Raw genomic sequence first — 27,572 nt, 5'->3', positions numbered from 1 at the left:
CGCATGCTGAAAGAGCCAATGCAAAGATACAGGTTCAAAGTCCTTTCACACCAAGTTTAAGTGCCTTTTTCTTAAACTTTGATTGCGAATTGAGGGGGGTTGGGGGGCTGGTTACTTGACTGTGAGAAGCTTCACAATAATTCAGTCCCTATTCAGGGGATGGTTTTTGATACCCTCCCTGGTTATGAGATGCGGATGAGAATGTATATGAAGCACAGACTTATTTGTTGCTGCCTGATTTCTTGTTCTCTCCTTCCACTACTCCTTCATTTTTGCCATTCTGTCTCACACAGTCTCTCTCTTTCTCACAATCACTCACTCTTTCTCTCTCTCTGTACCCTGAAACTTTGCCCCAAAGTCAAATTCTGTAAACTGGGTTTGTTCCAATTCTTTTTCTGCATTTACAACATAACGTCGGCATAGTCACTCAGACACCGTGATACACTCTCATCACCTACGCCAGGTCAGCTGATGTGGGTGATGGGAAAGTGCCAGTGTGATCAGTAGATGGTGCCCCTGAGCCAGGAAGGGGACACTAAGCCGTGCTAGTGCTGCACCTTGGCCTGCAATTACTGCATTGATGCTACCTTGGGCATCTGTCACCGTGGTGTGAATAAGGCATTTTTTAGTGTGAAAAACATCTTGTGTGAACTTCTTCCCAAAACTTCTTGGTAGGGAATTTATTATTCTCATTCCCATTCTCTGAGTGAGGTCATGGTGAAAGGTCAGGAAAGATGCTGCCCTGTAATGCTCAGTTGCTTTGATAGTTGTCACCATCTTTCCAACAACTTCTTTGCTCTTTAGACACTGAGGAGGCATGCTCAAAGCTGTCATTCGTGACTCAAATCATGAATACAGCAAAAGATTACTAATTAGCATATTAGACTTTCTGAAGATAAATTACCTTGGAATACTGTTTATTCCTACAAAATGTCATTCTCAATTTCGATTTTATTACAACAGTCATAGCTTTCATCTATCCTTAACTCCCTTAATTCACCCAGTTGATCCCTCACCCATTTAAACATCTTTGCCCTCACCCGCATAAAGTTCTGAATCATCAATATTCCACTGTTACTGTTCCAGAAATTTGATTTTAGACCTTTATTGTCATTTCTCCAAATCTTCTCCCAGAGCAGGCCTTGAATGCCTTCGTGTTCAGGTAAAACCAGACTTCTTTTTCTTCCCATCCACTGCTCCATTATTGATGTCAAACTCTCTTTGTCACTTTCTCTACACATTGAAACTCTCCCCAATTCCCATTCTCCCTGCACTTGGGAATTCCCTCCTCACAGTTCTAACAAATATATTACAACTCAGTAGTAATTGCTAAGCGGAGATTTAACTTCATAGGCTGACCATTGAAATGATGAGTGTGTCGAGCCATAGAAACATAGAAAACCACAATACAGGCCATTCAGCCCACAATGCTGTGCCGAACATGTACTTAGTTTAGAAATTACCTAGGGTTCTAAGCTCCATGTACCTATCCAAAAGTCTCTTAAGGACCTTATCATATCCGCCTCCACCACCGTTGCTGGCAACCTATTCCACGCACTCACCACGCTCTGCGTAAAAAAACTTACCCCTGACATCTCCTCCGTAGCTACTTCCAAGCACCTTCAAACTGTGCCCTCTCGTGCTTTTTAAACCAATCAATGTGCTGTATGTCCATTTATGAAAATAGACAAGAATCTTCTATCTTTCTCTCTCTGCACTCTGAAGAGCTTTCACCAAATCCACCTTCATGTTTTCTATACCATTTTCTGGAGTAAAATCTTCAGTTTTACCCCTTCCTCCAACCTCCTTCCTCCCACCCAACACACCCAAATGAAAAACTCCACCTTCTGGATATGGGGACAATGAGAATTACAAGGGGAAGGATAGTTACTTTCACCTTTCATCCATTCCCTTTGTCATTACCTGTAGTTTCTGTTGATAGATGTGGAGCACTGCCAGATGCAGTATGACTCATCAGACCACAGAATGATGGACTGATAGCATAGTGGTTAGAGAAATGCTTTACAGTGTCAGGGGTCAGCAAGAAGGGTTTAACTCCTGCCTCTGTCTGTAAGGAGTTTGCACGTTACCCCTGTGACCGTGGGGGTTTCCTCCGGGTGCTCCGGTTTCCTCCCACACTCCAAAGATGTATGGGTTACGGTTAAGGTTGGTAAGTTGTGGGCACGCTATGCTGGTGCCAGAAGCATGGCGACACTTGCAGGACGCTCGGAGGAGATCCTCGGACTGTGTTGGTCGCTGACGCAAATGGCGCATTTCACTGTGTGTTTCGATGTATGTGTGGCAAATAAAGCTAATCTAATCTAACTCTCCTAAGTGGAGGAAAAGTACATTTCAAAATAAAAGAAAGAAGAATTTAAAATGTTTAACCTGATCTTCTCTGTGCAGGCCCGATTGCTTCGGTTGCTTGTGGAAAGCTGGGGGATCAGTGGACTTCGATTCTGGGCGCTGTCCTAGTGAGCATGGGATTTCTCATTAGCATGCTGGCTACCCATGTGGTCTTCCTTTATGTGTCTCTTGGCGGTGTCGTTGGTAAGAAGTGTTAATTTTGTCAGAATCTGTTTCAATATGGTGATCTCAACCATCTTTACGAATGATTGTTGGAAATGTCCAAGGGCTTCTCTGTAGCCAAAGAGTGTCTTTTTGACAACTTTTGGAGGGAGGTGTTAAAAGCACTGATTATAATCGATAGACCATATTAACATATTGTCCCATCACCTTTCTTAGTTATCAGCTTTCTGCACTAGTAGCCTGTATGTTCCTCTTAATCATTCTCCCAGTTGACCCCATACTCCCCTCTCGTCCCACCTCCCTACCACATACCCCACCCCATCTGTGTCTATCTGCATCTTTTGTTGTCTTCTTCCATCTACCATTCACCTGCCCCTGTCCTCCATTTCCACCTATCCCTCATCCCCTATCTGGATCAATCTGCCCATCATCCTTCACCCTTCTTCAGTCAGCCAATTGTCTACTGGCCTATTTCTCACCGCCTCCCTCTCTCCTCATAATACTGCCTATCACTCTTCACCCTTCGTCCCAATGCAGGGTTTCAACCTGGAATGTCAACAATTCCTCTCTCCCTACCACCTCTACCTGTCCCAGTTTCAGCAGTTGAGTTCCTCCAGTAGATTGCTTGTAAGTTCAGATTGCAGATCTGTAGTCTCTCAGTACATTAAATCAACATTGATGGTGTAGCTATTCCACAACTTCCTACAATAACATTTAGATTAGTGAATACATTCATAAAAGTAACTTAGATGTTTCAGTTTCTCATCTGTCAATCTATGAGATTTAAGCACTTTCCAGAAAAATTACTAAACATTGTAAAACCCGAAATGGCACAATAATTAGGAAAAGCTTTGTGAAATGTCATCCTGGGCCTTCAGCCACTTTATAAAGATGAAGTGAAGAGTGACAGCTACAGGTTAGAATGCTTTATTTCATAAGACTGTGGTAACAGTTGTGGGGCAGACGGGTCTATACCAGTGGTACAAGCCGAGCAGAAGTGAGCAGAGATGAGTATCTCAGTGGAATTAATGACCAGGGCATCTTAAAATAATAAATGATATAAGGTAAGGTCCCAATGGAAGATATGGAATTGCTAATAGTTCTCAAGCTGAAGTATGTATAAATAAAATTCAGAAAATGTTGAACATAATCAGCACATTAAAAACATAGAAATCTACAGCACATTACAGGCCCTTCTGCCCACAATGTTGTGTCAGCCATGTAACCTACTCTAGTGACTGCCTAGAATTTCCCTACTGCATCGCCCTCTATTTTTCTAAGCTCCATGTACCAAGAGTCTCTTAAAAGACCCTATTAAGTGGAGAGAGAAATAGAGTTGGCATTTTAGTTTGAAGACCTTTGATTAGACTAGAAGAGATAAGAGATGGTATCTTTGTTTCTGCAAGATGGGGGAAGGCAACATACAAGATCAAGCCTCAGAAGTACGGTGTTTGACAGGAGGGATGGTGGTGCGAGACAAAAGGGTGACAATGGGATATAAGATCACTGTAGAGGAAATAACCAAAGCTATCTTTGATTGTTAAATTCAGAATTGAGCCTGGCCTGAATGTATCTAATCAGAAAAAGGGGTACTGCTGGTCAGCTTTAAGCCTTATTGGAACAATGTACAAAGGTCATAACAGGAAGTGATGATTATCAGGAAACAAGACTCAGTTGTAGACTGACATGAAATCCCAGTATATTAGACTGCATTGTGAGCATAAGAGCATTTACTAGAATAGAACGGATAAGGGGTGGCATGATAGCGTAGTGGTTAGCAACCCAAGTTCAATTCCCGCTGCTGTTTGTAAGGAGGTCGTACGTTCTCCCCATGACCATGTAGATTTCCTCCCACAGTCCAAAGATGTACCAGTTGGTAGATTAATTGGTCATTGTAAACTGTCCCATGATGAGTCCCTGATTAAATCAGCAGATTGCTGGGCAGCACAGCTTGAGGGGCTGGAATGGTCTGTTCTGCACTGTACCTCAATAAAACTAAATATGTACATCACTCTTATATGTGGAAGAAGTGTTTAGGGTCCTGGATGTTAAGAAAGTTGATGCTGAAGATGAAAGTGTTGTATCTTGTGGATTTGTATGGGAAGGTGTTTAGGGAGGGAAAGGCATGATTGATTTAATTAGGGATTATAGAGTGATTGATTACTTTGGAACTCTGAAAAGGGAGGGTGCTGTGATACATAGGATAAATTGGAGGTAGCAGACAATAATCTGTGGAATATTAAGGCTGATGATCCTGATGAAGGGTCTCAACCGGAATCATCAGCTGTTTATTCCTTTCGAGTTAGTGTTTTGTGAGTGCTGCTGCGGGAGTACTCAACCAATCAGGAAACATCTCTCTTCATAAATACTCCTGGCCCGTTGACTATTTCCAGCGTTTTCAGTCTTTATCTTCATCGGCAATTATTTGGTTTTGACAAAGTGGAGTAAACAATATTTCCAATTGTCCATGAAAATCCCAGCATAGCTAGAACCCATTTGATGCCTCTCACCAATACTTTGTACTTGAAAGAAATGAAAAGAGTCAAGGTGCAACAAAGATAAATGTTGAATTTGTAATCACATGAGATATGCAAGGAGCAACAATGGCATTCCTTGTGATGAAGGTAATTTGCTATTTGCACATATTCAATAGTATTCTTTCCAAAACCTTCATTGACGGGAGTGAATGTGGCTGTACAGGTTACACTTCTATAACTCCACCTACACCTGAGGGGTTAACACTCCTGTAGTTTGCTCACTTGCAAATCTAGCTCATAATTGCATTTTAAGAGATTGCCCTGTCGAGTTTATGTTAAATCAAGCAAGAGAAAGGAGAGAATAATCTGATTGGAAAGAATGGACAGTTGCCTACATCCTGTGTCAGTTGTTATGTGGCAGACCAGAGAGACAAAATGTTTAAAAGAAAACAATAAAGTGTGAATGTTTGTTGCAGGAATTGGCTTTGCTTTTCTCTATCAAGCAGCAAGTGTCATGCAGGCAAAATACTTCAAAAAAAGACTTGCTACTGCCTACGCCATTGCAAGGTCAGGAATGGGCCTGACCTTTGCCCTCGCCCCTTTCACGCAGTTATTGCTCGTAGAATATGATTGGCAAGGTAAGTAATGTGTGCTTTAATTCTTTTAACCAGTACAGATCACTTTTTATCATAAATTTTAAGAAATAGCATTTATCAAAGAAAATTTGCAACTAAGAAATAGGAAGATGGGCCACAACGCCTCAGATCAGCTCTCCCATTTAATAATATTCATGGCTGACCTGATGGTCAAGGAACAGAAACAGGCCCTTCTACACCAATTTTATATAGACATACAACGCAGAATAGGTCCTTCCCTCTCAATGAGCTGCACTACCCAGCAATCAACCGAATCACAGAACAATTCACAATGACCAATTGACCAACTAATTGGCACATCTTTGCACTGTGAGGGAAAATGGAGCACCTGGAGAAAACCCATATTATCATGGGGAGAACTTGCAAACCCCTTTCTGACAGCGCCAGAATTGAACTCCAAACCCTGGAATGACCCGGGTTGCACTAACCACTACACTGCCATGACCTCCACAAGAATCCTTTTTAAGTTCGTCCATTTTGCCTGTGTTTGGTCCATATCCCTCTAACCCTTTCCTATACATAGGCCTGTCCAAGAGACTTTTAAATATTGTTATTGTACCTGCATCAACAACTACTTCTGGTAGCTCATTTCATATATGCATCGCCTTCTGCACAAAGAAGTTGACTCCTTTAGTCCTTTCCTCTGTTAATTTAAACTTAAGCCTTCTAGTTATTGATTCACTCTCCCTGGAAAAAAGATGCCCTTCATGACGTTTTACATCTCTGGAAGGTCTGCAGCAGTGTTTACCATCCTGGGGTCCGTGGTAAGGCTCCATAACATAAAAAAGGTTGGGAACGCCTGGTCTAAGGTCTCTGTCTTCATTTTAAACTTCAGCCTTCTACCTGATTTTCCCATAACAGTTCCAAAGGAGAAACTGATTCCAGGTGTGACTGCAAGTGCTCAAGATAAGCTTGTCAGTGAGTGGGTACAAATGTTGGTTAAGCTGCAACAGTTGTCCAAGGCAATCTTGATAAACACACAGAGCCAGATGCCATTCCTGTTTAATAAAGGGTTTCTATATTCACTCAGCCAGATGAAAGGAAGAGAATTCAGCCAGTGTCACTGGGAGTTTTCATTTAATTTTTTTTTATTTTCCCCTAAAACTTTTGTAGACAGATGGCTGAAACCCTAGGGAATATCTATTGTAATGATTGGTATCCGGTGTTTATGAATGTGGGGAAATTAATGCAGATTATACTCATTATTGCCTTAACTTGGGTAGAGTCATCAATGATTCACTGATGCAACAGAACATAAATCTTTGAGTTTCTGTAAATATGAACTCTCACCTGTAGGACTTTTTCTAAATATTGAGATCCTATATCACAACTGTGGGACTATTCCTAAATATAAGTCCTACTGTGGTAAATTTACAAATATTAATATATCTCTGAAAATTCTCTGGAAACAGTAATATGTGGAGATTCTCTGCCAACTAGTGTGTCTGCCATAACTCTAAATGTTAACAAATATGTAAGAGTAACATGTCTGTAGGATTTTCTCTAAATATCATCACACTTAAGAAACTCTCCAATAGTACAAAGTTCAAAGTAATTTTATTATCAGAGTAGGTATTTGTCACCATATACTACCGTGAGATTTATTTTCTTGCAGACATTTACAGTAGAACACAGAATATAACGGATTCAATTAAAAACGACGTACAAAGACAAACAAACAACCAATATGTATAAAGAAAACAAAATGGGCAATTTTTTAAAATATATACATAAGTAATACTGAGAATACAAGTTATAGAGTCTTTGAAAGTGAGCCCATATTAAAATACAAGTGGTCACTAAATTCTAATACATTTTCCTATATATTGACACCTGGAGTGACTTTCTGGAAGTACTTACACTCCTGTGAAACTTTTGCAAAATATTGACAAACCTGAAGGACAGCTGCTAAACTTTTACAGGTTTGCATGGACTCTTCTGTAAATTTTAATAAACCTCTGGGATCATCTATCAATAGTGGCACACCTGTGGACACCATACAAACATGACCAGACCTGTTTGAAATTACGTCATAAAAGCAGAAGAAACTCAGCAGATATCTTCATTGAGTGAATAAAAGGTTAATGTCTGATTTCTTTTGTCTCTACAGGTGCATTGCTTATTTTGGGAGGTATAATGCTGAACCTTATTGCTACTAGCATGTTATTGAGGCCAATTTATCTCCAGGAAAACCAGCCCAAGACGTCAGAATCAACTTCTAACATGAAAACACTCATAAATGCTCAGAACAGTCTTTTTCAGAATGGAACGACTAAACAAGGTATCTTTGAGAAACATTCAGAAGGCTGTTTAATCTCTGCCAACCCCACACTGAGTCACCTGGCAATTGGTCACCTTGGTGATTCTAAGAGCCATGATACCTGCATCTTGACTGACGACAGCCTAAGCATCAATCCATTGCGAGTGGAGACAGAGACCACCATCACACATGAGAGCAAAGCCTTTTTGGATAAAGTAACTTTCAAAAAAACTCACAGTGAGAGTGTTGATTGTTCAAGCAAGGACAAGGGAATGCAAAGCCTCCCTCCAAAGGAGAAGCTTCTCGACTTCTCACTATTAAAAGATCCTTTCTTTTGTATATACACCTTCTCAGTGATGTTCAGTCAGTTAGCATACTTCATTCCGTACTTTCACCTGTCGGCCAGGGCCAAAACCTTGGACATAGATGCAATGGATGCATCCTTCATCATTTCTGTTGCAGGTAAGCTCCGCGTCAAAAACATTTTGTTTGAATTTTTGCTATTGGTATCCACTCAAAGTATGCATTAATACAGTGGTACATTGATCTCCTCAATACCACAAATATGTTGTAAAATATAACTCTTCATGTATACTTCTCGGAATTAAATCCCAAAACTCTGAGTGAAGGTATTCCAATGTACATTAAATGGCCATTTTATTAGGTATACTTGTACACCTGCTCGTTAATGCAAATATTTAATCAACCAATCATGTGGCAGCAACTTAATGCATAAAAGCATACAAACATGGTCAAGAGGTTCTTGTTCAGACCAAACATCAGAATAGGAAGAAATATGATCTAAGTGATTTTGACTTTGGAATGATCGTTGATGCCAGTTAGTGTGGTTTGAGTATCTCAGAAACTCCTAATTTCCTGGGATTTTCATGTAAACTGTCTAGAGTTTATGGAGAATGGTGCAAGAAACAAAAAAATCCAGTGAATGGCAGTACTGTGGGTGAAAACACCTTAATGAGAGAGGTCAGAGGAGAAAAGCCAGATTGGTTCAAGCCAACAGGAAAGCAAAAGTAACTCAAATTACCACGTGATACAACAGTGGTGTGCAAAAGAGCATCTCTGAACATGCAACATGTCAAACCTTGAAGTGGATGGGCTAGAGCAGCAGAAGACCATGAACATACTCAGTGGCCACTTTATTAGGTACAGGAGGTAACTAATAAAGGAGCAACCGAGTGTAGTTGTAACCTAACCATAAGAAAAGTTAGTCTTGGGTATCAGCAGATTGTTCACTACAAGGCAGAGTGGATTGCAGACTGAACTTGACCCTGTCAACTTCTGGAGCCCACACTTCCACAGCGCAGGATATTTGGAAGATTATTCATCTGAAATTTGAAAATCATTTAAATATTTCTATATGGACCATCTGTAGTTGTTGAGTAGGCACTTAAGGCTCTGTTTTTTTTCATCACACAAAAATCTTCAGGTTTAATTTGATACGTTGACTATTTCCCAAAAATGAAACATTTATTTCTTCCAGTGAGAAAAATCTCTCTCACAGACGCACGATTTCACTGATCCCAGCAAGTGCTGTTTCCGTAGGATTAGCACTATCTCGTAAGTTGCACCTTTGGGGATGGTCACAGTACATAGCTCTCTTGTGTCACATGGTTTAAAGTGACCTGGAAAACCATTCCAACCTGCAATGTGGCACATTCTCTTACTGCTGTCTGCTGTGAATTAACCTCGGGGGCAGGAGGAATTGGCCACGGTTCCTTGGAGTGAAAGCAGTCTTCTCATTCTGGGACACAATGTGCTTTGCAGCTGTGTTAACAAGAAACAGGAGTGGAATTCCTGGGATGCTCGCGCTTGATACGCTTTGATCAGCTGATCGAGTGGTGTTGCAATAGCAGCCTTGCACTCAACATCAGTAAGACCAAGGAACTGATTGTGGACTTCACCAAGGGGAAATCAAGGGGACGCACACCAGTCCTCATCGAGCGATCAGCAGTGCAAAGGTTGAGCAATTTCAAGTTCCTGGGTGTCAACATCTCTGAAGATTTATCCTAGGCCCAAAATTCTGCTGCAGTTACAAAGAAGGCATGACAGTGGTTGTACAGTATTTTATTAGGAGTCTGAGGAGATTTGGTATGTCATCGATGACACACATTAATTTCTACAGAGGTGCTATGGAGAGCATTCTGACTGGTTGCATCACCGTTCGGTATGGAGAGGACTCAGTCAGCTTCATCATGAGCACTATCCTCACCAGCATTAAGGACATCTTCAAAACACAGTGCCTCAAAAAGGCAGCATCCATCATTAAGGACCCATATCACCCAGGACATGCTTCATTGCTACCGTCAAAGAGGATGTACAAGAACCTGAAGACACACTCTCAATGTTCCAGGACAGCTTCTTCCCCCTGCCTTTAGATTTCTGAATGCACAGTGAACCCATGAACTCACTGTTTTTCCCCCTCTCATTTGGTAATACTTATTTCATATAATTTTTCTTGAAAAAAGGATCTGGTTCTTTCCCAGTGTATATGATGAATAAATTCTTCTAGGGCTTCCAGCCAGACACAGGTATTGATTTTAACTGATATTTTGATGACAAACTCAAGCGGGAGGGAATTACTGGAAGTTGGAGAATTCTATGTTCATACCTTCTTCCGTCTTCTTCTGTCGCCTACAACTCTTCTTCTGTCGCCTACATCTCCAAGCCTACTTCTTTGGCAAGGATTCCCCTTCCCCTACTGAGGACCCCTGGTATGAACATAGAATTCTCCAACTTCCGGTAATTCCCTCCCCCTCCCTTCCCCTATCCCTATGTCACTCTGCCCCCTCCCCCAGCTGCCTACCACCTCCCTCTTGGTTCCGCCTCCTTCTACTACCCATTGTGTTTTCCCCTATTCTTTCTTCACCGCCTATCACCTCCCTGCCTCCCTTCCCCCACCCCTTTATCTTTCCCCTTACTGGTTTTTCACCTGGAACCTACCAGCCTTCTCCTTCCCACCTTCTTTATAGGGCCTCTGCCCCTTCTCCCTATAGTCCTGATGAAGGGTCTCGGCCCGAAACGTCGACTGATTGTTTCCACGGATGCTGCCCGACCTGCTGAGTTCCCCCAACGTGTTGTGAGTGTTGCTTTGACCCCAGCATCTCCAGATTATTTTGTGTTTACGAGTGGCTTTTGGGACTGCCTAGTGAAGGAAGCCATTGAAATAAAGCAAGAAGAAAAGAATATTAACAAAGACTAAGGTCTCACTCTCAGTAAGAATTGGAGTTCAATTGTAAACAAGGTGGGACAGCGGGAACCTGAGTGGATGAGGACTAACCAATCAGGAGGGACGGAATGCAAAGGTATATGTACCACCAGACGAGACTAAGCACCATTCCTGATGAAGATGGTAGAGTTTGTCATTGAAACATCAGTTAAAATTAATAACTGTACCCGGCTGGAAGCCTGAGAAGATTTTATAATTTTTCTTTTTTTATATATATATATATATATATATATATATAATTTGTAATTGATTTTTACTCTTATGTATTGCAATGTACTGCAATACCATACAACAAAAAATTTCACGACGTGTGCCAGTGATACTAAACCTAATTCTGATATCCAGATCCCTTTTATAGGGCAGCCGTAACAGTAATGAAATGAAGAACTTCCAGTTGACCCTGGGGTGTCAGTGTTATAACCTATTATGCTGTCAATTTAGTTTAAACAAAATGGTGACTGTGTCCTTTATAATACGACATTAAGGAAATGTCTCTGTTGGTTCATCCAGTGACCCCATGGCAGTCAGATGAATTGGAAAGCAGTAATCAGTATCAGTGGCTGTGAAATCAGCAGTGAAAACACATCAGGTCCATTAGTATCCACAGGCAAAGAAATCTGCCATCCCTATAGGTGTTCCCTACACCTCCAACATTGCTGTTTCTGAAATGGTTCAGCAAGTGTTGCCTGACTGACTTGGTTAGTAAGCACAAGTTAGGCCATAGGGCTTGTTTCTGTGCTATATTACCCTAGGATCCTAAGTCACTCATACCTACAGCAATAAGGGATGGACAACAAATGATCAAGTTCAAGTTTAATTGTCATTCAACCACACACATTCGTACAACTAAACGAAACAACGTTCCTCATGGTACATACAGTCACAACATAATATTAGCAGAGGTCCCTGAGTGTCAAGTCCTGAAGATTGGTGGTGCATGACCTCATCAGAGATCTCAATGTGCATTGAATGAATATAAAATGAATAAAACAGATATCTGTGTAATTTCAGGGGCTAGTAGTCCAATAGGGAGAATCTGTATGCATAGTGATAAGATGACTTCATTTTGGTGGACTGGGGGCTTTGTATCTTGTTATCTGCCAGTACAGATGCACTGAACTTCACAACAATTAGTGCACTTCTGTGCAGTAATGTGCCTTCAAACACATTTTCTGTCCTTTTCTTTCTCTTGCTTCTTATCTTATCCTTACTGCTTAGCTATTATTATGGAACATAATGTACACCACTCTTCCTGACACTGGCAGACACATGTTGAGGCCGTTCTCAATGCTGACAGGGCACATAAAATGTATTCTTACCATTGAAATGTCCTTGTTTTTAATAACATTTTAGGTAAAAAGACAGCTTTGATTGTACTAGCCTTCTGCTTCGCTCATAACTATGCTGGGCAAGACAATTACTTGGCAGGTAGTCTTAGTTCCTGGTAGCTCACTCTAAGAATCGAAGGGAGAACTGAGGGTGAAAAGCCATAGGGTGAAGAGATCATGAGGCTGTCCTGGTATCTCATATACACCTGCAGAAACATCCTCCTGTGTTTCCATATTAAGAGAATGGGTTTTTACTTCCCACTTCAGGCTGGACTGGGGTGCCTTGAAGTGCAGTCAGTCAATAAATCCAGTGGCCTCTTTCGAGAGAGTGTCATCCAAGGTGGAAGAGATGCAATCAGCAAGCAGGATGCCTGTTGTGTTTGTATGCAGTCAAGTAAGAAACCTGCAGAATGATCCCAAGTTAAAGTTGAAAGATGGGGAATCACTTTGTCACCTGCGGGACGTATGCACAGCGTCCTGCATGCAGCAGGTCTCTTTCAGGAATGTTCCAAACACCAACCTTCACCTGGCATAAACCATGATTAATCTGAGGCTATATCATTAGATTAGATTAGATTATGAGGACACTCAGTCCTCGTTTATTGTCATTTAGAAAAGCATGCATTAAAAAATGATACAATGTTCCTCCAGAAAGATATCACAGAAACACAGGACAAACCAAGACTAAAACTGACAAAACCACATAATTATAACATATAGTTACAACAGTGCAAAGCAATACCATAATTTGATAAAGAGCAGACCATGGGCACGGTAAAAAAAAGTCTCAAGTCCCGATAGCCCCATCATCTCACGCAGACGGTAGAAGGGAGAAACTCTCCCTGCCATGAACCTCCAAGCTCCACAAACTTGCCAATGCATTGGAAGCACCCGACCGTAGCCAACTCTGAGTCCAACTGAAAACTTTGAGCCTCTGACACCGAGCACCGAGCACCATCTCTGCCCAGCGTTTCGACCCCACCCCGGCTGCCGAGCAGCAAGCAAAGCTGAGGACTTGGGGCCTTCCCCTCCGGAGATTCTGGTCCACACAGTAGCAGCAGCAGTGAAACAGGCATTTCAGAAGTTTCACCAGATGTTCCTCCGTGCTCTCACGTCTGTCACCATCAAATCAGGGTTGTTCATGGCACCCTACTTGACAAATAACAGATATCATTCACCGAAGTGGCTGCTGCGAGCTGCGTTGCGCCGCCATCTTCTCCTCCTCCATTCTGACATATTGAGAAAACTGAACCTTTATCTATTTACTATGAATGTAGGTTTCAGGCTGTTTGAAGGATTGTTGGTAAATTGTCAACTACTGTAAGCTTACCCAACTCACTGACTGCCACTGTGAGCTAGATCATTCAGGACTGAGCCAACTTGGTACTTGCTCAGTGGTGATGCTATCAAGCTACATTTAGTGATGGAGATTGAAGTCCCCCACCTAGCCCATCCCTGCTGCTGCCGGGTACACACCCTTCATTTGATTGTAATGGTAAAAATTGGTTGTTAGACTACTGAAGCTTCAACTCACAACTCACAAGGAGCTGGTTGTGGATTACAGGAGGAATGGAGTCGGGCTAACCCCTATTGACATCATTGGGTCTGGGATTGAAAAGGTAAACAGCTTTCAGTTCCTCGGCATCCACATCACCGAGGATCTCACGTGGTCTGTACACACCAGCTGTGTGGTGAAAAAGGCACAACAGCACCTCTTTCACCTCAGATAGTTGAGGAAGTTTGGTGTGGGCCCCAAATCCTAAGAACTTTCTACAGGGCCACAATTGAGAGCATCCTGACTGGCTGCACCACTGCCTGGTATGGGAACTGTACCTCCCTTAATTGCAGGAATCTGCAGAGAGTGGTGCGGACAGCCCAGCGCATCTGTAGTTGTGAACTTCCCATGGTTCAAAACACTTACAAAGACAGATGTGTAAAAAGGGCCCGTAGGATCATTCAGGACCCGAGCCACCCCAACCACAATCTATTCCAGTTGCTACCATCTGGGAAACAGTACTGCAGCATAAAAGCCAGGACCAGCAGGCTCCGGGACAGTTTCTTCCACCAGGCCATCAGACTGATTAACTCACACTGATCTGAGTGTATTTCTATGTTACATTGACTGTTCTATTTATTAAAATTATTATAAATTACTATGATTGCACATGGCACATTTGGACAGAGATGTAACATAAAGATTTTTACTCCTCATGTATGTGAAGGATGTAAGAAATAAAGTCAATTCAATTCAATTCAATTTCACGCAGGCTAGAGCCTCACAGTATATTCTCAGTGACTCATCTCTATTATATCGTCATTCCTTAATTGTCACCTTATAAATTCAGGAATGCAGTACCCAACAGTATTCAAGGGAGCAACTTTTCCTTGAGGTATGCAGCAACTCAGGAAGTTGGTTCACTAAGATGCCTCTCAAGGACAATTAAGGTGGGCAATAAGTACCAGCTATACCCAGCTCCATAAAAATGATGAAAGATAATCAGGTCTGAAAGTGGAGATACAATACAAGAAGATTCGCACCAATGTTCCCTAAACTTTGTGCATGGCCTGTCAAGGGCGTGCCTGTTAAGTATCTGCTTCCTCAGGCAGCACATTTCAAATATTCATTACTCTCTGTATGAAAAGATACCCCTTTGATTTTTTCCCTTCTCATCATAAGCCTCTGCCCTCCAGTACTCAACTCCCCTGCTCTGGGAAAAAGACTGTGATTATCTAGTCAATGTGTGCCTTTGCTGCCTGACCAGCTGAGCTTGTCCAGCAGTTTTTGTGTGTTGCACTGTTAAGGACCAGCTGAATTCCTGTGAACGGAAGGTTTGTTGAGACACTCAGGATAGCGGTACTGAAGCAGCAGTATTTATTTTGGAAGTACAACTCCTCAGCCAGCTCTTTTCTCCCAGCAGGCAGGTTGCCCATTCTGACAGGTTTGGCTGGTTTGTGCTGAGCTTATTTTTCCTGATGTAGCACCCGACTCTCTGTGAGGCCCACCCACCCTCAAGAGTTCAAAACACGATACAGGAGCAGAATTAGACCATTTGGTCTATCGGGGTTGCTCTGACATTCCATCATAGCAAATTTAATAACCCTCTTAACCTCATTTTCCTGCCCTTACTAATCAAGAACCTTTCAACCTCCACTTTAAATATAGTAAATAACTTGGTCTCATGAATCCCACAGATTCACCATCATCAGGCTAAAGAAATTCCTCCTCATCTCTGTTCTAAAGTGCCGTCCTCCTATTCTGATCATGCAAAATGTGGTGACCAAGATTACTGCAGTTTGGTACACTGGAGATGCATAGTTCGAATCAGTTGTGCACAATTAAATTTTCAAGTCCTCTGAATAAAACAATCTATGGATGTGCACAAAGAGAATTCACAGTTGTGTCTCAGGTAGGTTACAAACGAAAACCCCAAATGTCATTCGGCACAGAGTAGTGACAACCTTTCTAAAAGTGTTGACGTTAGAAGTGTGCTAAGACTCTGTAGAGGAGGCTGCAGAAGCCTTTCTTCACAACTAGCTGGAGTTCACCTGGGGCTGGATTGGTCACTGAGAATACACTGTGATGCTTTAGCCTGTTGTATACAAATCTATCCCCCGCAATGATCTGTTAAAGCACACAGATCTCGTTAATCTTTATATTGTGCCAATTTGCTAACTCTGCTTTACCCCTTGTGGCCCTATCATTAAATGGTGGAGCACACTGAATCACAACTACATGCAGTTTCCCTAGATTATAGGTGTACTATCTAGCGCCCTTTGTACCCACAGGCTGCAATAATCCATTCCCAGATCAATACCTTTATAGTTCCATATCTGACTGAGACTTCGGAGTCTGATTTTTTATTTCATGTGAACAGTTAATGAGATGGATCCCAGGGCATGCCAGTGTACTCGGTCTGAGGAGGATTGTGATTACTTAAATTCAAATCCAGTTGCTATCGTACGTGAATTGAATGAAAAGAGGTCACTTTGTGCAAGTACCAACAGTCCGCCCTCTCGCTGGAGAGCAACAGCAGTCACATGGTAACACAACACAGGTCAGGATTTCGGCAGACTCTGGCTCGGTGACTGAGTGGATAGAGAGGGTTAGAGCTAAGCAGGATCATTTCGTGTTACACATAACCTAAAGTATCAGCATAAGGAACTGGCCCAATCCTGCTTTCACAATGGTCCTTCTGTTCCTTTGCATGTTTTTGCCTGAATTTCTTGCTGTGTGAAATCTGTCCAGGCTTGAAGCTGATTGCTTAAGACCCTTTTTTTGGTAAAAGAAACCATTCATTTTTCTGGCCTTGCCTCTCAGTCTGCGTTTCCCTGGTTGCCTAGCAAAAGGAAAGCTTGCTCTGCTGATTTCTGCATTTCTCTCCCTGTGTCTTTTTGGTCAATCTAAGATACTATAATTGGACCTATTCAACACTGGAGGCTCTATGACTATTCATTTTAGCTGTTCTGAACTCTTAAAGTGTCAAACTTTTCAGTTTTGTTAACTGTAGTTCATTTTTGAATTGTTGCTGTGCAGTACAGAGCTTTCTAACAGTGACTTGGGCCGTGCTTTGAATCTGAGAGGAACCTGAGAGGTACTGGAGGTCTCAGGCTAACTTAGACCACACTCCAAGCAACCCAGGCCATGCTAGTAGTATGTCGGGCAGGTCACAGTGAAATTCACCCTGATCACGGTGAGACTAAGACAGGTCGTACTGAGACGAACGCGTTTTGGTGAGACCAACTAACACAAGTCAGGGTGAGACTGACATAAGGGACTCGGTGAGATTAACACAAGTCACAGTTACAGACTAATGGAGGTCACAGTGAGACTAATGGTGAAAGTTTCCCAAGTCATATCGAGACCATCCCGGGCCACAGTGAGACCTCCAACCCAGGCAATGGCAAGACAAAACCTAGCCAGGGAAACTAATTCAGGCTGTGGTGAGAGAACCTGGATCAGTCTAGGACTACTTTAGGTTATAATGAGACAGAAAATAAACATTAACAACTTCAGATGCTGGAAATCCAACAAAAAATGTAGAAGATGCTGGAAATACTTGGTCCGAGAGCTAACATGGAGAGGGAATCTTATTGAATGTTTGAAATCCGAGACCTTTCATCAGGACTGGACAGACAGAAAACAAGTTAGTTCTTAGTAGCAGAAAAGGTTGAGGAGGAATGGGTCAAACAGAGAGAATATCTCTGGTCGACTGGGACCAAATATATCAATGTGGCAGTTAGAATCAGGTTAGGTTTCGTTGTCTGCATGATGTGCTGCTACAGCAGTGTCCTTGGGCATGTCCAGACTATTCTTAATGCAGGGAGAAAAACTGAGCCAAAACCACAGATGGGTGAAAGACAGAAATGGCAGTTCTGATAGAGACAGATAGAAAGTTGTTCTCTTTATGTCCCACATCTTTGATATTGAGAACACATAACACAGACAAATAAGCAGCTGCCACAGTAACTCGTTTGGTCTTGCGCTATCAGCAATATTCCCTTTGTTCTAACCATCCTTCAACTCCCCTACTCTTCCACTGAGAACTAAATACACTTCCTTCTTTTCTAGTCAAAGACCTAAAACTTTAAGAACGTTTCTCTTCCGACAATACAGCTTAACCTGTTAAATTTTATTTGGGCACTTATTGTGAGACAGACACAGAACAATTCACGTCAGGTTTTGTAGTCTGGTTATTAGAGCACTATACAAAATGCCAAACCTGTCTTGACTTTCAGGCAGTGTAGGTTATCCTGGGTTGGGATAGAAGATGGGGACAATACTGGTGGTGTGATTTCTGTTGTGTCTTCACCAGTAAAGTTGGGAGATTTGTAGTTAGGAATGAAAACTTATGACAATGACATTTCAACAGTAGTGCAGTAATAGCACATTTTTTTTCCTACAGTAATCCTCTGCCACTTCCCCATTCTCTTTCCTGCGGTAAGCAGGATGATTTCGGAGCAACATTCATTGCTGACACCTGCTGTGTCTCCACATTAACAGTTGGACATTGCCCAATGGAATTTTTTGCCAAGTTCTCCGGAAGGATAGCAATTCTATATTCCAGTGAATGGTAGTGCAAGGAAGCTGTATTCAAACCAGCTCAAGGCTTGAGTTTTTTGGAACTTTTCCTGTGTTTTATCAAATGCCTGGAGACAAAGCCACAAAATGATTGTTGGGATGCATTTCAGATCATTTGGAGGTTGTGAAATGCATTTGTAAATGCAGTTTTTTTCCTTACTCGAAAAAGAAACCCTTGCAACATGTCCTCAGCAAGTGCGTTGCATAAAGTAAATCACTTAGCACAAAACTGTTGTACGAGAACATTTTCTGTGCACAGAGAGATCCCACAAGCAGATGACTGACCAGTTAATCTGTTTTTGGTAGTGTTGTTTCAGTAAGGACACTGAAGAAAACTCCCCCATTCATCTTCAGGATAGTGCCATGGGATCTTATACCAACACTTCTGAGGGCTGACAGGGCCTCGCTTTAATGTCTCATCCAAAAGACGGCACCTTTTTTAGTGCAGCAGTCCTTAAGTACTGACCGGCGGGCAGTACAGCACTTCCTCAGTACTGCCCCTTCGACAGTGCAGTGGTCCCTCGGTATTCCAGCGGGAGTTCTGATCTGGATTATATGCTGAAACAATAAGGTGAGTCTTAAACCCACAGCCTTGAACAGAAGGCAAACCATGGGGCAATCTATGCATTATTAATGATTTCTGTGTCTTAGCGACTTCTCTGATCGTGGAAACCAGCCATGAGCAGCTAATTGGACATACCTGTAAAACTTCGCCAAATTCACTCCCAGGATGAGGCGCTTTCCTAAGAGGAAAGGCTAAGCAAAATAAGATATGTTGTCTGGAATTTATAATCAGAGGTATTCTAACTCAAGTATAAAATTCATCAGAAATCCTCCCCTCATTCACCTGTTTTCCTTGATAGAACATCTCTCTTCAATGAGGTTGTTCCTCAGTTTGCACATTTTTGGGTATCATAGGATATATTGACTTAACAGCAGTCGACAAAGGATTTACCAAAATGATATCTGTACACCAAGGGTTAAGTAATTATAAGAGACTAGGGATGTTAAAGTTTTATGCTGTAGAATTAGGTTAAAGAGAATTTGCTTGAAGTTCTGAGGATGATGAGGTAGACAAGTCAAAACACCTCATTTACCAGTGGCTGAGATCCAACAGATCAGTATAACCTATGGGATCCTGCTGATTAGTGTGGGTCATTCACAATCTGGGGAGTGGGGCGAGTGTTCTGCTTACCGACCCTCTGGCACATCCTCTTCCATCATCTGTGTATTTTTCTAAGGATTTCTCTCTGTTCCTCTGTTAGTATTTGATCCATATCTGATTTTATTCTTAGCATGTGTATCTGTTTGCTACTCCAGCCAAAAGAACCCACTAACCTTTGTCCCGATGCCAAAATCACAGGCACTGAATTACTCAAAGGCTTATTCCTAAATCCAGATCACGTACAAGTTTTCCCTGATTTGCTATTACTTATTTTCCTGTTCTCTGATGTTCCCCACTCTTTTCCCATTATTATTTCCTCTTCACCCATCTTGCTACTTCTTCATCAGTTCCTAACCACCCAACTTCATCCACCATTCATCTCCTCCTTCCCCTTCTCACCTTCTTCTTCCTCACAACCCCTCTCCTCCCCACCATCCTCTACTTCTTTTCCTACCCTCCTGCTTCCTCCTCTCACTCTCTTGCTCATCTTCCTCACTCCTTTTACTCACTCATCTTCAGCCACTTACTCCCACGTCCCCTAACTCCTCCCTTCTCTTTCCCTTTTCCTCTCCCTCTTCCCTCCCCCCCAAAGTTTAGACCCCCCCCTTCCTCTCTATCTCCTTTCCCTTCCTCTTCCACCTCCCCCTCTCCCCTTAGCTTGTTATAAATAGGTTGGCTGCCACAATATCTACATTTCAAATTTATTGCGACTGGTAAAGTACTTTGTGGTGTACAGGGATCATGAAGGGCATTCTATAAATGCAATTATTTTATTTTTTTCTGATCCTGAGTGTACCGGAGCATATAGAACTCACAGGTAAATAAAGGTGAGCTACAAATTGGGTACGATCTAGTGAATGATGGAGCAGGCTCAAAGGCGTAAATTGCCTTGAGATGTCCTTTAAGTTAGATTTCCATTACTTCTTCTGTATATATTTGAACTTATTTCATCTCCCTTGTCCCCTTACATTGTTTCACATCTAAACTCTCTTGCTCTATATTCCTGACCATTGCCTTGGCTCAGCCCTCACAGCCATCGCATTATTGTTGTGTGGTGAGGGAATTCAAAGTGATAGAGCCACTCTCTATGATACAGCCAAGGTACCAAATTGCAGAGAAGTTGCATCCCAATGGGAAGCTGCGATGGTGAGTTATAAAGAAAACAAACTAAAATTATGCCTTCAATGCCCTAAATATTTCTCTCCTTTTTGATAGAATTTAGATCTAAGATTTTTTTTTGGACATGCAAAATGCTGTAGGAACTCGGCAGGTCAGGCAGCATCTATGGAGGGAAATGAACAGTTATGTTGGACCGAGACCGTTCACCAGAATAAGACACGAATGGGCCAGAGCCCAGAATAAGAAGGTGGTGGGGTGGGGACACAAGTTGCAAGTGATAGCTAAGTCCAGATGAGGGGAAAGGTAGGTGGATGGGGGGGGGGGGATGATGTGAGAAGCTGGGAGGTGTTGATAGGTGTAAGAGGTAAAGGGTTAAAAAAGGAAGGAATCTGATATGAGAGGATGGTAGACCATGGGGAAAGATAAGGAAGAAGTTGGAGAACCAGAGAGGGGTGATGGGCAGATGAGGAGAAGAGGAGAGGGGGTGAGAGCAGAATCAGAATGGGGAATGAAAAAAGAGAGAAGGCAGAAGGGAGGAGAAATTACTGGAAGTTAGAGAAGTTGCTGTTCATGCTGTCAACTTGGAGACTGCCAAGACAGATTATGAGGAGTTGTGTGGAATTTGTTGTTACTGGTGGCTGTGGAGGCCAAGTCATTGGGTGTATTTAAGGCACAGGTTGGTAGGTTGTCGATTAGTCAGGGTGTGAAAGATTATGGGCAGAAGATTGGAGAATGGGGCTGAGTGTCAAACGGATCAGCCATAATGAAATTGCAGAACAGTCCTGATGGGCCACATGGCCTAACTTTGCTCTTATGTCTCAGGACTGACATTGGTGGGGAGGCACACGTTGTCAATGGAATTGAGGAGAGAGCAATCCCTGCAGAAAGTTGAGAGACTGAGGTGAGCGGGTTGGAGGTGAGAAAAGAGAATACATCTGGTGTTGGGATCCCAATGGAGATGACAGAAGTTTTGGAAAATTTCAGAGATCTGTTGAATGAAGTGGCTCATGGAGTAATAAGAGAGAACAAGGGGAATCTTATTGTTTTAATGTTGCCAAAGGGGGTTAGAGAAGGAGCAGATGTGCGGGAAATGGTTACTGTCCTCTTCCTCTCCAAACCTGTTGAAGATTCTTGGCCCAAGACATCGAACTTTCATTTCCTTCCATAAATGCTGCCTGACCTGCTGAGTTTCTCCTCCAGTACTTCGTGTGTGTTACTCAAGATTTCCAGCATCTGAAAATCTCATGCCTCTGATATTTTGTTTTACCATGAAATTTAGTCATTCTATCCCTTGAAACCTTTGGTTCACTGTCTACTAAAGGAACAAGGAAGCACCTTGAGATGTCTTGTGGCATTCACAGTACTACATAAATGCTTGTTGTTGGTATTGTATTAAGAGTGCTGCTGTGACTCTGTGATTTCAGGCATAACAGAGACTGTGGCCCAGCTTGCATCAGGATGGATAGCTGACCAAAACTACACCAACAAGTTCCATTATCACAAAGCTTATCTCCTCCTCTGTGGCCTTTCCAACTTGTTGGCTCCAATGGCGACAACCTACGCCCAGCTGATGGTTTATGTTGTGTTCTTTGCTGTGTTCTGTGGTGGATACATGGCCCTGCTTCTCCCAGTCCTGGTAAATCAACAGATTCTCTTTGTTATGTGTGCAAAATGCCAGAAAATTTATAGGGTGAATGGCAGTTTGCTGGAATAATGAACAGTGCTTTGTTTGGTCAAATCTTCGAAGCTTTGATTTTTATTATGACTTGACTTAGCCAATCAGGTGACGAGAAATATAACTTAGAAGAAAAATAAAATCAGACATCTCCTCTTCCAGTTCCTCCCTTTACCCATATCTTTATCTTCCAGACCCAAATGTGTACTTTACCCAATCTTTTTTTTACCACGCACCCCACCCATGACTCAATGGAAAGGCCTTATTCATGGCAATGAAAGACTTGCATTTTTATAGTGCTTTTTACACCTTGTCTGATTGCGTTAGTCACTGGTTTATTTTTACACGTCCTTCCTAGTGTAACACAGAAGACAAAGCAGCCAATGTGTGCACTCCTGGTCTCACAACCAGCAATTACATCCCACTTTGCAAAATAGCATCATTGAGTATTCTGCAACCTTATGAGAAAGTGTACAGGAGCCAGAGACCCTCTAATATTTTAAAAATTTCTCAGCTGCATTACATCCCATGTGCAAGATAGCAGTCCCAGTACTCTCATTTTACTGCACTGGAGTGCCAGCTATATTTTTGTGCTCAGGTCTCTGGAGCGAAAAGGAAATGAAAGCCTTGTGACTCAGAGGCAAGCATGCTATCAACCGAGCCATGTGTTAGCACCAAATCTAGCAAGGGCTGGTTTGATTACCTCTTGATCAAATGGTCTGAAGATCTCTGATGAACAATAGCCCCATGAAAAATATATTTGAGAGCTGTTGTCATAATCTGTTTCTGCATCAACACAACAGTAGTAAAGTCAGGTAAAACGCCATAGGGAAATTTCAAGGAATTATTTTCCACATAGCTGAAACTTGATTCTTGAAATTCTGCCCAAAATTGTTCATAATTAGTTCATTGGAAACAAAGACAACGTGGGGAATTAAATTCTTGGTTAACTTTTTAAATCTCAGATTATACAGTACTGTATAACGTCTTTCCAGTTACCAAATAACACTTAATACTACTGAGCTAATACAAAGCTAAGTACTCTTACTTCAGTTTCCCAACTACCTTCCTATTTTAACCAATATACAGTACTGTACAAAAGTCTTAAGCACATCTATATGAGCATACTTTTATACTTATACTTTATACTTTATTGTCGCCAATCAATTGATACTAGAACGTACAATCATCACAGCGATATTTGATTCTGCGCTTCCCGCTTCCTGGATTACAATCAATAGTAAATATTAAAAATTTAAATTATAAATCATAAATAGAAAATAGAAAAATGGAAAGTAAGGTAGTGCAAAAAAACCGAGAGGCAGGACCGGATATTTGGAGGGTGCGGCCCAGATCCGGGTCAGGATCCGTTCAGCAGTCTTATCACAGTTGGAAAGAAGCTGTTCCCAAATCTGGCCGTACGAGTCTTCAAGCTCCTGAGCCTTCTCCCGGAGAGAAGAGGGATGAAAAGTGTGTTGGCTGGATGGGTTGTGTCCTTGATTATCCTGGCGGCACTGCTCCGACAGCGTGTGGTGTAAAGTGAGTCAAAGGACAGAAGATTGGTTTGTGTGATGTGCTGCGCCGTGTTCTTCTGGAGCTTCTTCTGATCTTTGCACAGTACTGTATCTTCATTTGAATATAGTCAGTTACAGGAAAGTTGCAGGTGCTTCTGAATGAACATCTTCTAATGGGAGAGTGCACTGCTGCAGATTCTGGCTCAGATTTTTGAAGTGATGATAGAAATGCACAAATGAATTCAAATATACTGATTTGATTTCTTGGCTTCCTTATGTTGCACAGGTTGATCTAGTTGGCGTGACTAGAGTAAGAATTTCATTGGGTTTCTCGATGTTTTTTGCTGGGATTGGCTGTCTGACTGGACCTCCAGCAGCAGGTAAAGGCTTGCACAATATTTTTCCAGTGCTTCCCCTACACTCAATGTGCTTCAAATGCAAACTTTTCTCCTGAGTCAATATTTCTTTAGGTCAACTATCTACAATGTTTCTCAAGAGCATAATGTTCCTCTGTAATCAGGACCTGCAAGTACAAAATGTTACGCTGCCATCTTTGTTTCTCCAGATAAGTATTCTACAAAAAACAGAACATTCTCTTTTTGTAGGATTGCTGAATGACAGTAAAAAAAAAGCCCAAAGTAGCAGATTTTAATTACCAGGTTCTGTTTCTGCTAATATTTCAATAATTCCTCCCTGTCAAATTAGAACAAAACACCATGACATCTCTTTGGATTTCGTTGAACACCCAATTATCTTCAAAATACCAGGAAAGCATTGTTCAGTGATAGGTGTGGTAGATAGACATAGTGATAGTGATAGATAGACATTACCGTCTATATCAAAAATTACACAGAAAACTCAGTCTTGCATGTCATAATCACAAGAGATTCTGCAGATGCTGGAAATCTTTAGACAGACATAAAATGCTGGAGGAAGTCAGCAGTTCAGGGAGCGTCTATGGAGGGAAGTAAACAGTCGACATTTCAGGCCGAGATCCTTCATCAGTACTGATAAAGAAGATGGAGGAAGAAGGAATAAGGAGGAGAGTGAGGGAAAGGAGTACAAGTTAGCAGGTGAGACCAGCTGAGGGGGTATGAAATAAGAGGCCCGGAGATGACAGGTGGAAGAGGTAAAGGGGTGAAAAAGTAGGAATCCGATAGGACAGTGGACTATGGAAGAAAGTGAAGAAGAAGGGGCAACAGCGGGAGGCGCTGGGCAGTTGAGAAGGGGTGAGGGGAGCCCAAGTGGAGGATGGAAAAAGTGATGAGGCGAAGTTGGATAAATTGATGTTCGTGCCATCATCAGGTTGGAGGCTACTCAGACAGAAAATGCTCCTCTAACCTGAATTTGGTCTCATCGTGGCAATAGAATAGCATATGAATGGTGCACAATAAGCATGCAAACTCAATGATCAGCAAAAATAATGTGAACTTTATGTGAAATAAGGTTGGTGCAGGGGGATAAGGTTGGTGCAGGGGGAAGATTAAACATACTGCAAACAACTTAATATATTGGGATAGAGAGAGAACTAAGAAACAGAGGACTGTATGTTTATTTGATTTAATAGATTTCACTCTTTTGAAGTTAGAAGTCTGATTTTATTGGCACTATTTTGTGTCACCTCATTCTTAAAGCCAGTGTCATTAGTTTAAATCAGCTCACTTCTGGTAATATCTTTCCTTCTTGACCATTGTCCAGTGCTGGGCAACATTACAAAAAGAAGACAGCTTTTTGTTTATGTTCAGGTATCCAAAGAACTGCTCTTTGTATGTGTGAGATGATAAAATATGATAGTCAGTGATGCTTCTGAGGGTAACTGCAATGTTGTCAGATTTTCTTCAACACTGAACCCTAAAGCTGCTCAGAACTCAGCACGTAATGTTGCTGGAGCAAGAAGACATGGCAATGTTACAGACCTGCACTCATTAAGTAGTAAAAGAATTCAAATGGACAAACAGGGGCGATTCTTTGATTATAGAAGTGACTGAGGCAGGTACAGAAAGCTGAACTATCAAAACGCTGTTGCAATTGATTAAAATTATACATTACAGGAACAGCACTTTCAGCCCATGTCAACTAACAAGTACCCACTATATACTGACTGTATTAATCTTACTTTATTTTATCAACTCCTGCCAAATTCTGCCACTGAAATAAACACTGGGGATGATTTTACAGCAGACAATTATCCTACTAAACTGAATACCTTTGGGACGTGAGAGAAAACTAGAGCAGCTAGGGTGCCCAACCTGGGGTCCATGGACTCCTTGCTTAATGATAATAGTCCATGGCATAAAAAGGGTTGGGAACCTCTGATTGTGCAAACACAGGGAGAACAGACAGACTCCACACACGTATTACCCGTGATCAGGATTGAACTCTTGTCTCTGGAACTGTGAGGCAGAAACCCTACTTGTTCTGCAACTCAGTCTATTTGCAGTCATCAGCAATAATAAGATTCTTCCTGTTCTTCCATAATGGTAGCATAGCATTACAACTATGACACCATTACAGCTCAGAGGGTCAGAGATCAGAGTTCAATTCTGGCACCCTCTGCAGGCAGTTTGTACATTCTCCCTGTGAACACATGGGTTTCTTCCGGGTGCTTCAGTTTCCTCCCCCCACAGTCCAAAGACATAGTAGTAGGTTAATTGATCATTGTAGATTGCCCTGTGGTTTGGTGAGTATTAGATGTGTGGGTTGCTGGGTGGCAAGGCCAATTCTGCACTGCAACTCTAAATAAATAAACCGTCGGCTGCCCAACACTTTACTCCAACCAAAAAAAAACACTGATGGCTCTGAGTTAAGGATTAATGTATAAAGTATTTTCTACTATTATTTTAGTAGAGTTTTGATTATCCATTAGTAATAAAAGCTATTGGAGATGAGAATTGGGCTTTTGAATTCTTGGTCAAGAATCATCAAGACACAATATACTCCCAGCCTTTCACCACTCAGTGAATTCAGGCTGACAAATACAACAAGCTCTATTTCATTCCTTACCTCAGGCAGACTTCTTCCTGTCAGCAGCTTTGTCGACCCTGAAGTTGCAAACTACATAATGCTTCATTTCCACAGGGGCTATGTACTTTTCCATCCACAAGGGCCCTGACACACCCATGTAAAAAATTTGTGTTGCCTCGTAAATTTTTCCCATGCTCAGTGACCCATCAGCGGGTGCAGTTTTCCCTAAAACATACTTGTGAAAGTAGTATTTACTGCTGTCAGTGACATGCCAGGGCTTAAAGCAAAACAGCTTTATGATCATCTTATATTCAAATAGATCATAAATTACTTTTCAGGTGAAATAAATTATCTATGGATCCAAAACTTAGTGAGCATAAGCGTAATGTCAAACACATGGGCACACAGTTACGCAAGAGTCCAATTCAAAATATGTTAGGACCAAAGGAACAATGACAACATAGAGAGACAAGAGACTGTAGGGGTCGGAAATCTGGAGTAACACACTAAGTCAGGCAGCATCGAGAGAAGGAAATGGACCGTCGATGTTTCAGGTCGTGAC

The 27,572-nt window shown here is 41.9% G+C and overlaps 1 protein-coding gene across 1 annotated transcript in view; it reads left to right on the top strand.

Moving 5' to 3' along the window:
- Positions 1-27,572, top strand: part of slc16a4 (solute carrier family 16 member 4) — a 102,261-nt gene that overhangs the window by 69,363 nt on the left and 5,326 nt on the right. The window contains exons 5-9 of the mRNA XM_072278676.1: positions 2,407-2,550; positions 5,483-5,644; positions 7,773-8,384; positions 22,282-22,493; positions 24,333-24,426. Coding sequence (XP_072134777.1) covers positions 2,407-2,550; positions 5,483-5,644; positions 7,773-8,384; positions 22,282-22,493; positions 24,333-24,426 — 1,224 coding nt within the window. The remainder of the gene's footprint in view (positions 1-2,406; positions 2,551-5,482; positions 5,645-7,772; positions 8,385-22,281; positions 22,494-24,332; positions 24,427-27,572) is intronic.

This window comes from Mobula birostris, chromosome 14 (assembly GCF_030028105.1).
Source record: "Mobula birostris isolate sMobBir1 chromosome 14, sMobBir1.hap1, whole genome shotgun sequence".
Lineage (NCBI taxonomy): Eukaryota > Metazoa > Chordata > Chondrichthyes > Myliobatiformes > Myliobatidae > Mobula > Mobula birostris.
Note: the sequence above shows the minus strand (reverse complement) of the source record. Positions and strands in the feature narration are given on the sequence as shown.